The sequence below is a fragment of the Leucopleurus acutus genome (genome assembly GCF_964270905.1).
Source record: "Leucopleurus acutus genome assembly, chromosome: 17".
In the NCBI taxonomy this organism is placed as follows: domain Eukaryota; kingdom Metazoa; phylum Chordata; class Mammalia; order Artiodactyla; family Delphinidae; genus Leucopleurus; species Leucopleurus acutus.
In genome coordinates, this window is record NC_139159.1 from 20,686,531 (window position 1) to 20,700,731 (window position 14,201).

At 42.0% G+C, this 14,201-nt stretch overlaps 1 protein-coding gene across 2 annotated transcripts; it reads right to left on the reverse strand.

The window, feature by feature from the left end:
• Window positions 1-295: 295 nt before the first annotated feature.
• PEX2 (peroxisomal biogenesis factor 2) lies at window positions 296-13,542 on the reverse strand. 2 transcript variants are annotated; one of them, XM_082858369.1, is made up of 3 exons: window positions 13,433-13,537; window positions 1,829-1,922; window positions 296-1,668 (listed from the first exon to the last, which is right to left on the reverse strand). In XM_082858369.1, the coding sequence occupies exons 2-3, from the start codon at window positions 1,902-1,904 to the stop codon at window positions 734-736; spliced, it is 1,011 nt and encodes a 336-aa protein (XP_082714495.1). In that variant the 5' UTR covers window positions 1,905-1,922; window positions 13,433-13,537; the 3' UTR covers window positions 296-733. The 2 variants fall into 2 exon arrangements, with proteins under 2 accessions (XP_082714495.1, XP_082714496.1); XM_082858370.1 differs by lacking the exon at window positions 1,829-1,922 and having other exon boundaries at window positions 13,433-13,542.
• Window positions 13,543-14,201: the final 659 nt, after the last annotated feature.

Sequence of the window (14,201 nt, forward strand, 5' to 3'; positions counted from 1 at the left end):
TGGCCGTCGTTTGGCCTGAGAATGAAGCTGACTGAATCCTTTAAAAGCTGGCTTCAGAGAAAAACTTAAAATTACAATTGACACATCAGATCTGAAAGTTTAAAACAACAGGTCTTACTATTGTCATTTTATGATGTTATGGTGTCATTTCTGAAAATAAATGCCCACTCATCTCAGAGTCACCACAATCTTTTATTTTTAGAGTCTAACCTGTTTCCAGGAAGTAGTAGAATGAAGGAGCATTCTTAGTGGTCATTTGATAAAAACTATCCATTATTCTTTTTTTTTTTTTTTTGCGGTATGCGGGCCTCTCACTGTTGTGGCCTCTTCCGTTGTGGAGCACAGGCTCCGGACATGCAGGCTCAGCGGCCACAGCTCACGGGCCCAGCCGCTCCACGGCACGTGGGATCCTCCCGGACCAGGGCACGAACCCGCGTCCCCTGCATCGGCAGGCAGACTCCCAACCACTGTGCCACCAGGGAAGCCCTATCCATTATTCTTGACATTAAAAATTAAATGCAATGATTAAAAAAAATGTTACCATTTATATCATATGTTTACAATCATGTGGTTTCCAGTGTGAGCAGAATTTAGTCGTGCCTGGAAAGGAACAGAGGACAGTGGCTGAAAAGCACATGTCCTCATAAGACATACCTAAATAGTATGCTTAAGATGATTCATGCTAAGGATTTAGACAAAATACAGTTCTCCTCAGAGGAAACAATTTTAGCTTCTAAAGGGCATTCACTTCTGTCATCTCGATTCCTGATTTCAGTGGTTGCAGGCTGTGGACCTCTGTGCCGCACTTAGGACAAGCAAAGGACGCATCAAATAAGAAACTACTCTTCACACAGTAGTAACAGAAAACATGCTCGCAGCCTATGGTGTGAGGCATGGTGGGCCACTCCCCACACAGAGAACACTGTCTGCCGCTGGTGGCCAGCGTGCTGTCACCGCTTGGAGCTCTGGTCAGAGGGATACACCATGAAGAGAGCTTGGCTTTCAACTTCTGGATACTGACAAGTGGTAAGAGGAAAATCAGAAACTCGGCAAAGCTGTGCCAGAGGAGTTCTCTATTCATATACTCAAAGCCTACTTCTCGGACATTTTGGGGCCTGCAAAACACAGAACGGATGCCCAGCAGACGCTCGGTCAAAGTTGCGAACTTGCCCCTTTGAAGGAAAATCAAGAAATTAATCAACCTGCCCAGCTTCAAAAGTCCAACCACGAGATTCATGCACTGCTTGGCTTTCCTGAAGGATGCTACGTGACGGTTTCGAAACAAATCGTAGCATCGTTCTTCTAACCACTTCCCACCGATTGTACAGACGGCGTACCACAGCTTTTGATTTTTGCTCAGTGGCTGGTATCTCAGGTTTGGGGAAAAATCGTTCTTGTACTGAATATTCAAAACTGACTGTCCCACGGTGGCATTTTTAGAGTAGATGGTGAATCTCCATAAGAAAAGCCACAAGAATGCTTTCACCTCTGGTTCAAAGCGGGCTAACAGCCCTGGCTTAAATCCATGAAAGCACTGAGTAAACTGGGACCAAACGAGTTGCTCCAGGGCCTTGTTTAGTTCAAGTGCATCCAACTGGTTTATTCTTAGCACTCTGTCTGTCCGCTTCATATTCTCATCTCTGGAAGCCATGCCTTCTCTAAAGGTCTCTAGGAAAAAGTACAATTAGAAACCATCACCAAACAGTTGCAATCTTGTACTATCTTCTCGACTTACACTTGGAAAACTGTGACACACAAATGACACAGGACACAGAGGAGATGGGCTTTCAGTAGCATCAAAGCAGCACAGTAAACAGTCACTTCTTACTTGGAACTTCTTCCTCTTTCTTCTCTCTCTCTCCTCCCTCTCTTCTTTCCTTTCTTCTCCTATCTTTTCTTTCCATTCTTTTTTTCTGGCCCTCCTAATCAAAGAAATAACAAGTTTTAGCACGTTGCATCTTTTTTCCACAAACTTTCCCCTAGGTAGTCCTCCTGGGTCAGATATTTTAAAGGGAGATGATAAAATCCTGAGGCTAACAGCGATGAGGCTGAATAATAACATGACCTATTAAATACACGAACTTAATAAATACGATGAACTATGTGGAACGTTGCAATGGATGGTAAGTCAAGACCTCAGTTTAATTTCCAGCACTTCTACTGACTACGAAGGAATATTTTCAACAAGTCATTTAATGTGTCTCAAGAACATTTTACATTTGTAAAGGAAGTTAGGAGAAAACAAAATTAACCAGTAAGTATTTATTATTCTAGCACACACTCATAGAAAATAAATAGTAGCACAAAGCAACATGAATGCAGCAATGTCATTATTAAGGTGCACATACAGTTTTCTAAGAAAAAGAAACTATGATGTAAAAATAGACACTGAGATCATTTCATAAAAACACTAAGGAAACAAATAGGTGCTATAGGGATAAAAATCTTTTAAAATGAAATAGAAACAAGCTGATTAATGGTTAGCTGGGTATGACTGACTCATTCAAAATGCATTTATTAAATGCCTATTTTGTGCAAATCAATGAGATTAAACCACCCAGCCGCTACTGTTGTTAAGGAGTTTAGAGATTCTACATTTTACTTTAGGTATTTTACATTTTATTAATGAACTGGAAAATCCAATATATGACAAGAAATCTCTTTAAATTTAGTTTCTAAAACAGGCCCTCAACACACAGAGCTGGATCATGATCTCTGGGCCGTCAAAAGGCCTTTGCAAGGCCCGAGGCTCTAAGGGAACACTGAGCTACAGATGGAGGCAGGGATCCCCGTGAAGTTCACTGTCACCAACTGTGCAGCAATTGTGACCTTGGTCAAGTCATTTCACCATGCCTCTGCTTTGGTTTCTTCACTTACAAAACTAAGGACCGGAGACAAAATGACCTCTAAAGTTCTTTCAAATTCTATTATAATTTTTTACAAAATTATACAAAAACAAACAAAAATAACTACTAAATAATAGGTGGTTTAGTGCTGTTTTCTTCTCAAATCAGATCCATGACAGGAATGCTTCTCACTGATAAATAGGGTGGGTGATCTCAACTTTTTCCCCCTTCCTGCAGCTCCCTCAAGACTTGACTTGCCAGCCTATAAGCTACAACAGTGCGGATTTTGGCTGCAAGTTCTGTGCAATCCTTGCCTCACACTAGCCAGGAGCTACAGGAAAGAAAGAAGGGGATTAGGACAGAGTGCCCTTTCTTCTCTGTTTTTCTATTCCATTCCCGACTCTATCCCCTCCCAGCCTTTTCCTCATTCTGGCTGCTCTCAGCTCCCCGCTGGATGACATCTAATTGGTCTATCTTACCTTTTGCGTCCTTCAGTGCATTTCCTACACGGCAATCCTTCTAAAACACAAGCCTCCCTAAACCTACCCCCAGGCTGCTTTCCTTCCTAATGCTTCAACCTCTAGTCACAAAGTGGCCCCCTCTCTTGTTCGCTAGTGGACATTTGCTGTCTGTTCCCATCACCTGGAACAGTCTGTTCCCATTCGTTAACTGAAAAACTCACATGAGACTAAGTTTTTAAGTACTAGCTTAGGGACCACTTCTTTCTGACCCTCCAAATATGAGTTACCTGCCTCTCTAGCTGTTCCTTTAGCACCCTGTCCCTCCTCTTTCTTGGCCTTTATGTATTTACTGTTCGTAAACTACCTTTTTTTTTTTTTTTTCTGTACGTGGGCCTCTCACTGTTGTGGCCTCTCCCGTTGTGGAGCACAGGCTCCGGACGCGCAGGCTCAGCGGCCATTGGCTCACAGGCCCAGCTGCTCCGTGGCATGTGGGATCTTCCCAGACCGGGGCATGAACCCATGTCCCCTGCATCGGCAGGCGGATTCTCAACCACTGCACTACCAGGGAAGCCCCGTAAACTACTTTTTAACTGTCTATTTCCTCCGCTAGAGGATAAGCCCTGTTGCGAAGATTCAGTCTTGTCACAGCTGAATCTTAGCAACTAGCGCAGTGCCTGATACCAGACCGCCTCCTGCAAATACTAGATGAGTGGAGTAGTGAACACAAAAGTCTAGGGTGGGTGAAGGGTAGAAAATACAAATTCCCATCCAAAAACCTTTAAAACTATTTCAAGTTACCATATCCAGACTGTTGATTACTACTTCTTTCAACATGTTTCTTGTGCATCTGCTGTTTCCCAATGAATGTGTCAGAGCCAGTGATAAAATGGGAGAACAGACACAGTCTCAACCCTTGCAGAGATTATAATCTAGTGAGTGGGAGGAGGGGGAAAGGAAGAGTGTGCTGCACAAAATAACACTCAGGCAATTACAATAAGGTGTGATAGGTGATGTGCAAGGGGAACTTCAGAACATTTTGCTTGCACCTAGACCTCAGAAGGTCCAAGAAGGCTTTGGGGGGAGGCAAGATCTCTGCAGCTACCTGAAGGATCAGCAGTGTCAGGCAGATACGAGAAGGTAAGAAAACCACTCCAACAGAGGGAACGCTAGGTGCCGAGGACAGGAGGGGTCAGGACAAAAGATCAGGCTGGAAAGGAAAGCAAAAGACGGACGCTAAAGGCTCTAAAAGCCGGGTTGAGAAGGCTGCATTTTATCAAGAAGGTAATGGGGGAGCCACTGAATGGCTGTAAGCAAAGAACTAATCATTGCATTTTAGACAGCTTGTTCTGGCCACATGGAGAATGGATCAGAGGCTGAAAGACTGGAGGCAGAGAGACCAATTAAGATGACTGTTAACATGATTTAGTGAGAAACTAATGATGGTCTAAATTAGAAAGGTATCAATGGGGATGGAGAAAAGCAGGTACCTTTGAAAGCTTGGAGGTGGAAGAATGGACACGACTTAGTGAGAAGTAAGCCAGGAATAAACTGACTTGAGTAATGAAGTGGATGGTAGTCCAATTCTCTGAAATAGGAAACACATGCAGAGATATAGATTTGAAGGGAAAGATAATAAATCTGTGTAGTTTTAGAGATCTGAGGCTCCTGTGAGACAGCTAAGTGGAAAAGCTCAGTAGGCAGTTATGGGGATATGACAGAGAAAATCTGGGTGGAGATTTTGAGTGTGAGCCCCCTCTCCTGGGACCGATCTATTTAAATGCTACGATCAGGAAGGCAGTGGTCTAAAGATAGGTAGATCTTGTCCATTTACAGCACATTCGACTTTCTTTGTAACAACATCATCTTATTCTCATGGTTTCCTACTCCAGCTACTGTGGCATATCATGGGTTACGTTCACTGCTAACACAAACCTTTGGCCTTTCAATCTTTCTCTGCTGGGGTCTTCGCATCACACTCCTGTAGCCTCTCTCTGTGCTTCTAGTCTAGCGCTCTTCAAACCTCGGCACTCATGCGGAGGCCTTGTTAGATTGCATCCCTCAGTTCCAGATTTTCTGATTCAGTAGGCCTGGAGTGGGAGCCAAGAATTTGCATTTCTAGCAAGTTCCCAGGTGACGTTGCAAATTACTGGGCTAGTCCATTTCCAAGCTGAATTCATAATTTTGTGGTCATATCTATCACCCATACAGCTCAATGCTGCATGCTGGTCTTCCCACTCATTTCTGCTTGGTTTTCATTCCTAGATCTACAGAGGTTCTTACAAATCTTCACGGATTCAGGCTTTCTCTTTCTGCTATTAAGTAGTCCTTGTGAGACTGAGACCATTCACAGATTCCACAATTTCTATGAACATCAATACATCCTAGCCCTGCCAGATGCCTGGGATGCAAAGATAAAGTCTTGTCCTGGCTCTCACTTTAAAGACTCCCACCAAGGTCTGCACAAGGGAAGCAGGCAAGGTGATGGACAAGTCAGGCATTAGGGAAGGTAGATGGTATTGCAAGGTTCTCAGACACTCCATAAATCTTAAAACTATCTCAATAGAAAAGAATCCCAAAATTTATGTAAAAAATCATCAGTGATTATTTTTCTCACTTTCTTCTGCAGTTTACAAATCTTCTCTAATTAACATAACATTTATGTAATTAAGAAAAGAAAAAAACTAAAACATTATTTGAAAAACCTCATAAGCAAACCAAACTTTATAAAGTTATTTATTCTTATTTACCAAATCATGTCTTTTTTACCTCATTATAGCCCCTGGGATAAAGTACAAACTTCTTAGACCTAACCTAGCTCAATTCTGTCTCCATCTCTGTAACCATATAACCCGTTATTCACCAAAGAACCTTTAATTGCAGACTATCCTTCGGTCCTGCCTTTGTACCTTTTCTCATGTACCTAAAACACTTACCTTCCCCAGCAACTCCTCCTACCGCCCTCAACCATCTGCCCTTCACATTCCAACCCAGTTACAACAGTTTCCACGAAACCTTCATAATTACCTCCAACTCCCATTGTCAGCATTTTTAACTCTGACAACAATTGTCTGTGTCACATGCTTGAGCCCTCAACTCTTTGTACTGTGATTTCAGTAGTGTGAATACATCTTCTCTCCCTAACTTGACCATAAACTAGTTAAGGGAAAGTGCCTCATACTTGCTTCTCAAAGTGCTTGCCACCCACAAAGTGACTTTGATACCTAACTCAGTTTTCCTCGTGCAAAATTCTATAAATCCTTCAGGATAGGTGGGAATACGGTATATGCAACTCTTCTACTGTAACAGTATCAACAACTCGGCGTCTTCCCCAGGTTTCGTATTCTGTGGTCAGCAAGATAGGGGAAACTCTCTTATTTGTAAAAGTACTCCTGAAAAAGCTCGGATCATACTGGACATCGATATCAAGTCCAACACTACCAGTCCCCTCCCCTCACCCCTTCCCTGCCCCCAACTTAAACTGGATGGATTGCTATTCTTCTCAGTTGAGGGTCAGATGAGAAGGATGGCTTGTGTTAGAGCACCAGTTGTGCCAATTTATGTATCTTCAGATATTAGAGTCACAATCAGTTCTTAGTAATCTTACAGAATTTACCACAAAGACAGGCACGCAGTAGTTGCTTAGTAAAGATTTGCTGATCCCATATGCAGTGGAATGAGTAGTTTGGTAGTGAATCTGTACTGACTGAACATTGCTGAGAGCAGATGAACTGGAGGTTGAGGGGACCTATCTCTTCTCAGGTCCCTTACTTGTATGTAGGGAGAATGCTCAGAGAGAGTGGCTGCTCAGAGGAATCATCTATTTCAACTCCCTCATTTCTGGAGGAATCATACTGACGGACATTTAGTAAAGACAGGAATTTTTAATGGCTGCCAGAAAAGAAGACTTAACACACTCTCTAACCAATCCAGGATTTAACAATCCTTATTATCAAAAAATTCTTTCTTATCCCTTCTGTTACAGTTTAACATTTTTTTTTCTTTCCTTTTCTTCGCCCCAGGCCTGGCCTCGGGGTAGATTAAGAACAGCTGGGCTCGATCTCCTCCCTACAGAAGACTCTTTACTAGAGCAGAAGACTATTATTAACTACTCTTTGGCCTTTGCTCTTCCAGATAAATAATTTGTTTCTCTGTTTTTTTTGTTTTAGATTTTGGTTTCCAACATTTTAGTCATTTTTGTGACTTCTTTTAGTTGTAAACATAGAACAGACACTGTCCATTATGCACCATAGTTTGTTAAAGTAGAATAGCCTTCCTATTGCTCTATATTCTTGTCTGGCAACTGTGACAGAGTAGAAAGACCAGATTTAAAATCAGATGGACTTGGACTCAAGTTCCAGCTTGGTCATTTAGTTGCTATGTAATCTTAAAAAAGACATTAGCATCAGATTCTTCTAGAAGTTGGAAATGAACCACTACCTGACAATGCTGGTGAGATTAAAGCAGATAATGTTATGAAAGTGGTTTGGAAACGGGAAAGCAGTATTGTTATTGTACTATTGCTACTTTGGTTAGGGATGAGCATAAGAAGAAAAAGACTCGGTGGATTTTACCAAATCTCATTTGAAAAGACTGAAATCTTCATTATTACTCATCAAATACCTCAGTCGACCTGTGGTAAAAGAATGTTTTTTTCCCCAGGAAATACTGACTACACCATTAAAACATAATTGGGGCAGCTACACAGTGAACGTGATGGCACCTTGATGTGGGCATGTGTGGGGGCCGGACGGGAAGGGGAGAGACATGGTCCAGTGGAACTCATCACACCCTTCACGTGCATCTTATCTGAGAGGAGATGTTGGGGTGGGAATCCCGAGAGAACGGGGGTGGGTGCCAGCATGACCTACTCTCTGGGCTGTTTCACCCGCATCCACGTGGCTGTGCCTGTTGATCCGGAAGCAGAGAAACCTCCAGAATGCACACCGATAGCACCTGACTCTACGGTGCTTCGCTGAACAGGGCCTGATATAGGCAGTCCAAGACGGGCATCCAACCCTGGTTCCTCACCAACACACCCCATTCAGTTCCTCCACCCCCTGCCCCCCGCTGCCTTCTGGCAGGCCAGTTATTCTAGAATACTGGCTTTAGAGAAGGGCAGTGCTCAAGAGCAGAAGAAACTGATGAAATCGAAATAACTAGAAGTTCCATTCATCTGATTATAGAACTTCTTCCTTCCACTGTCATACAATAATATTTGCCCATAATGGGTATGAGCACAGAAAAATGCCATAAGTACCTTAAAATCACATAAAGTTATTCTCAGTCTAATGTAAGAAGTTGGTGTTTCAGTGAATTCGAATTCTCTGACAAATGGCTACTCAATTTAACCAATATTTATGGAGTGCCGACAAAATGCTGGGCATTCTCCTAGGTACCAGAGATTTGGTCCAAATAGTTAAGTCTCAGTTAACTTCTTTTTAGTCAAGCATTTCTAAAGAAATAGGATGCTATGGTAATCAAGACTAGCCATTGATCTCTGAAGCAAAGAATGGATCTCAAAATAGGAAAACACTATAAAGGGTCACAAAACTCCCCGGGGCAGAAAAGAGAAAAATTGCATATAATGTTGTGCAAACTCCAGAAATATGCAAGCACTGACACTGGCCATGGTCTATCTGGGAAACACAGGGATGGGTTCCAACAGGAGCTGCGTCCTTCGTTATTTAATTCCCATCAATGTCTTTGCACTTGTTAGGAAATAAAGAAAAAAAGTCGCCTGCTGTGACCAGAGCTTAAGGGCTTGGCAGGAGAGACTGGCTGAAGAGTCAACCTGCAACCCTGCAAAAAGACCCTGTTTTAAGGAAAATGCATTGATTTTGTAGCCATGAGTAATCACTGAAGAGAAGAGACATAACAGGATATAAATTTTAAAAGATTAATCTGATGGTGGAGTTCAAGAAATTGAAGAAAAGGAAAACTGCAATTCTGGAAGACCAGTTACAGGACTTCTTTTTTTTTTTTTCTTTTTGTGCGGTACACGGGCCTCTCACTGTTGTGGCCTCTCCCGTTGCGGAGCGCAGGCTCAGCGGCCATGGCTCATGGGCCCAGCCACTCCGCCGCATGTGGGATCTTCCCGGACCGGGGCACGAACCCGTGTTCCCTGCATCGGCAGGCGGACTCTCAACCACTGCGCCACCAGGGAAGCCCCAGTTACAGGACTTCTGCAACCTTTCAAGGGCCTTAACTAAGGTGCTTATTAATAACTTTCTGAACAAGTCATAGTAATTTAACTTGCTTCACTGACAACTATGAAAATAAAAAAGATTACAGTGTCCTCACATTTTTGAATCAAAAATCCCCAACTCTTCTGGTAAACCAATGCCTTCCTGACTCTGTTACATTGATCGCTAACCACACTCAACTATTGGTCAGTCTACTGCTACCTTCAAGAGTTTAAGTATTAAAAATCCCATATTATTGGTTCTTGTAGGTTAGCATCTAATTTCACAAAAGTAGGCTCAAACTTGAATAGTTAAAAAAAATACAAGCTAATCTTTTTTCAAAAAATTTGGGATTGTTTTGAATTGAAACAAACACCATCAGATTTAATTCAAATTGATTTTTCCAGAAGGCCAAAATCAGGTGATGCTTTTTCCTACTCTGCCGTGAAATCTCATTCTTTTAATACACAATCCTATCAACCTCTTCCTCCCCACTCCCCATTTCCCAAACTATACTAAGTTAAGATTCTAAAATGTTAACCCAGGGGGAAACATGTATGGCCATGCAAAGAGACTTATACAATAATGAATTAGAAGCATAATTGGCACTAAATAAATTAGTGTTTAGTGAAGGATGCTATGTTAAGGATATGTGAAAAAGAGGCTTAAGGCAAAAATCAAGACCAGATAAAAAGTATAGCACCTACAAGGGTTAGTGTCATTAACTTGTCACATAAATATGTTTAAGACAAAATGATCTAGCACTAAAAACTATTAAAAAGGTCTCCTGCTGGTATTTTATCACTAGACAGGTCACACTGCTTTTCTTTCACAGAGAAAAAAACAACTGAAAATTCGTTTACTAAGAGCAGCGATATATAACGTTATCCCTTAAATAACTCAGGCTTTCTTTTTAAGCTTTTCATTCCCCAAATAAAACTCTGTCATCTATATTGCATTCCAAAACCAAAACAAATGACTGTATCTCACTAAAGAGGGAAGCAGCATTTTTCAGGATGTACTCCAGAGCTTTTATTCAGTATAGTACAAATTATGAATGAATATATTTTATTTAAAAATATGCTATTGACAGAAATCTATCAATAATAATGTGGGTATTGTCAAGGGCCTGTCAATATTAATGTAATTATGATTAAGGGGATAACATGGATTTTTACCTATAATACCAAGTAACATCTCCTACATTACTGCTATCAATATACACATTATTATTGACCTGTTCCGAGATGCTCAGTACTAGATGTATTACCATTAGGCATGTTTGTCAATGCATACTGCCGACAAAAATTTTACACTTAATTTACAGTCCTGTAAACTTTGTCAGCAGAAACATGTGATTCCCACGTAATCGCTAAGGTTTCAAACCCATCCATATGCACCCCCGCTCCCTGCCAGACTATCCTTTTCTAGATCCACAATAATCAACTAATTTTTAGTATAACAATGTTGCTACCACACTATCCTAAAGGTTCTAGTAATCAAAGTGGAAGAGACCATTTTTGCCTTTTAGGTTTAAAAAAAAAAAATTAATCAGCATTTCATATTAGGAGGTTATATGAAAAAAGTTCTATAACCCGAGATCTTAAGCTTTGAACCTATACCCTACTATTTTATTTCCTTTGTGTAGTCAGATAGATTTACTGTCCATTGTATTGAAATCAATACTAATAAATGGAACATGCATCAAAGAGAGATTTAACAGGACACTGATTCCCAGAACACATTTCAAACATGAGCAAAAGAGAAAAAGCTATGGCTGGGACCCATTAGAACACAGTGACCTCTGGCACTGTGAACAGGCCTAGAAATCAACAACTGTAAGTTCAAATCCCACTTCTGCCACAGGCTTGCTAAGTGACTTGTCACTGCTCTTTTGTTCCTCTCTTTCATCAAATATGAACTAAGTCTCAATAGTTTACATATATCTGATGATACAAATCCCAATTGTTCTCATTTGGATACAGACAAGACATGCAGAATTTCAAAATTCCCTTATGGACACTAGATCTCTGAATTACTCTTAACTTAAATGCAATCCTCATCAATTTCCAAATATAATTTTTCTTTTTGGGGGTGCTAGTGGGTACGCAACAAAATGTCTTTAAAATATATCTGGAAGGATAAAGTTCCAAATAGTATACATTTCTCAAAAAGACGAACAATGGTAAGTAACTTGCCCTAGCAGAGGGGAAATACTCTTTTTATTTGGAGACAGTTGGGAATTCAACTCAAAGACTACAGTCTTCAAGACTATAATTAGTCTTACACAATTGAGCACCTTACCTATTTCACTTATGGTTATTTACTCAAGTATCTACAAGTAACACAAAATACTTTTTTTTAAACCTGAGAACAGAATTGCCCATTACTTCGGCCTCACTTCACAAATACATTTTTAAGAAGACAGCAGGGCACTCATCATCTTTTCTTTCAGAAAGTTGATACTTAACTGTCAACATATACACTTTATTGTTTAAAAAACTGTAATAATCAAAGGAATGCACCTTGAATACAAATGAAAAATTAACCAAAGAAACAAAATTTTAATGCTAGAAGGAAACAGATCATCTAGTCTAAAATATGAATTTAATCTTCCTAATGGGATCCCAGTTTTTCAAGCAGAACAGAAAAAATAGCTGTTCTTGTAAAATACTGCTGAAGGTCTGCTTGTTTCATCTCTCCTCTGCATGGCTCCAGTAAATTTCTACAGAAGTCCTCCTATGGAACAGTTTTAAAACCACAGATTGAGGTGCTACTCCTAATTTCTAAAAATGAGGAGAATAAGGCTAAGAGGTAGACCTGGTCAGGAGTTGAACTCAATTCTCTTGATTTAGTCTAGCATGTTCTCTACTATGTCCTGTTACTTCTATTTTCTTTCCTTTTTTTTTTTTTCCTAAGGAAAAAAATAAGGGGTTCTCCTTTTAACTTGTAAATAATTCCTAATTCCACTCTCTCTTTTCTTCCAAATCTCTTTATGGCCCAAAACCATTCAACTCTAATCTTTCTGGATACAAGTAATGGATAATATGGGCAAGATCAGGGAGAAGATAAAGTGAAAAAGAAAAAGGAAGCGTCAGCCATACCAAGATTATTCTGTTCAGGCTTAACTAAAGGTATTTAGACGACAAACTGTGGTGTGGATGGAACCTCAGCCTCCCTGTAATTGCTTGAAACTGTCCAGGTATATAGTGTTCCAGGGACATCATAGAATACAGACGTGTTGTGAACGGTCAACAACTTGGTCTGATTCTGTGAACAGCCCTTTCACTAAATGTAGTATTTTTGGAAAATGGGACCTAAAAAAATAAGTAAACAAACAATGAGTTTTAATTAAAGGCCTCAGAAGAACAATGATTTTTACATTCTATCTCTTAACAGAAATCAATATTAAACATAACACGCTCATCGCAAGCAATTTTCTAAGAAAATTCTCAATAACTTTTTCTCCCCAAGAAAATTAAAACTGCTTTTGAGTTCATAGTCTTTCAGAAATGCTGGAAACTTAAGCATACTCAACTTTTTTGGTACCAAACATAACATTTTACATGAACCATCAGATATTAAAGTTTTGACCCTGAATAATTCTTAAGCCGTTCGTAACAGTTAAATCTCACCACCGCCAAGTGCGGGGAAAAGATTTCCAAGTGCGTGTCTAGAAAGTCACTTCGCAGAATGCAAAGGAGCTCAAGTCTAGCTGTGTTTCTTTTTTTCTTTTTAATGGTGCGATCCTAAGACTATTTTTAGGAGTTTACGTTTGTCCCACTGCCTTTCCCCAAATCAGATTGTGACTGCCTCTTCCAGGAAGACAATACAACAGGGAAACAAGTAAAAGGCGACAATTACAAGGTCGTGAAACTCCACGCCCTCCCAGCTGTAAGCAAGACCTCAGGTCCGCACTCCGGCTCTCTCGGGCGACACTGACCTTAGGAGTCTGCGAAACGCCCCGCTCCAAGTAACTGTTCCTGAAACATTCTTTGGGAAGCTTGGCTTTTCCTAGCAGAACCTGGGCTCCCCAAGCTTCCGGAACTCGCGGGTTTACGTAGTGACGCAGCACCCGGAAGTGCCTGAAAAAAAGGGGAAACTAAACCAACGAGAACCACGCTTTAGCGCGCCGCGGAACAGCGAATGTCCATGTGCCGAAGGCCGAAGGGCCGAAGAGCCGAAGAGCCGAAGAGCCGAAGGGCCGAAGAGGACACCCGCGCGCGATGATTGGTCGGCTGGCAGTGGAGGAAATCCGTATCTGATTGGCAGGAGAGGGGCGAACGCGGGGGGGCCGCGCGTGGAGAGGCCTCGGTGTCAGGGGTCGCTGGGAAGCAGGGGCTCTCGAAAGCAAGGTTTTCCCTGCCCTCGGGCGCCGGCAGCTGGCCTCCGGACAAGCGCCGCCGAGTGGCGGCGGGGCGCCTCCGCGTCTCGGGGGCTCTTCGCTTGTCCCGGGTGGAGGGCCCACCGCGGGGTAGCTCCATTGGGAAGGGAGCCTCCGGCTAGCGCGGCAGCGTCCGAGCTGCGGCAGTTTTGCGGCGCGGCGCTGCCTTAGGGGTAGGGGTGGGGGGCGGGGCTTGTTGGCCTTTGCAGCCCCAGGGAGGCAGGTGGCCCCGTCTAGTCGGCCATCCACCCTGCAAAACCGCGGCTTGGGAGGCCCAACCGGGCGAGCTGGACGCGCTCGCAGCATTGGGGGCCGTGAGCTCCCGGCC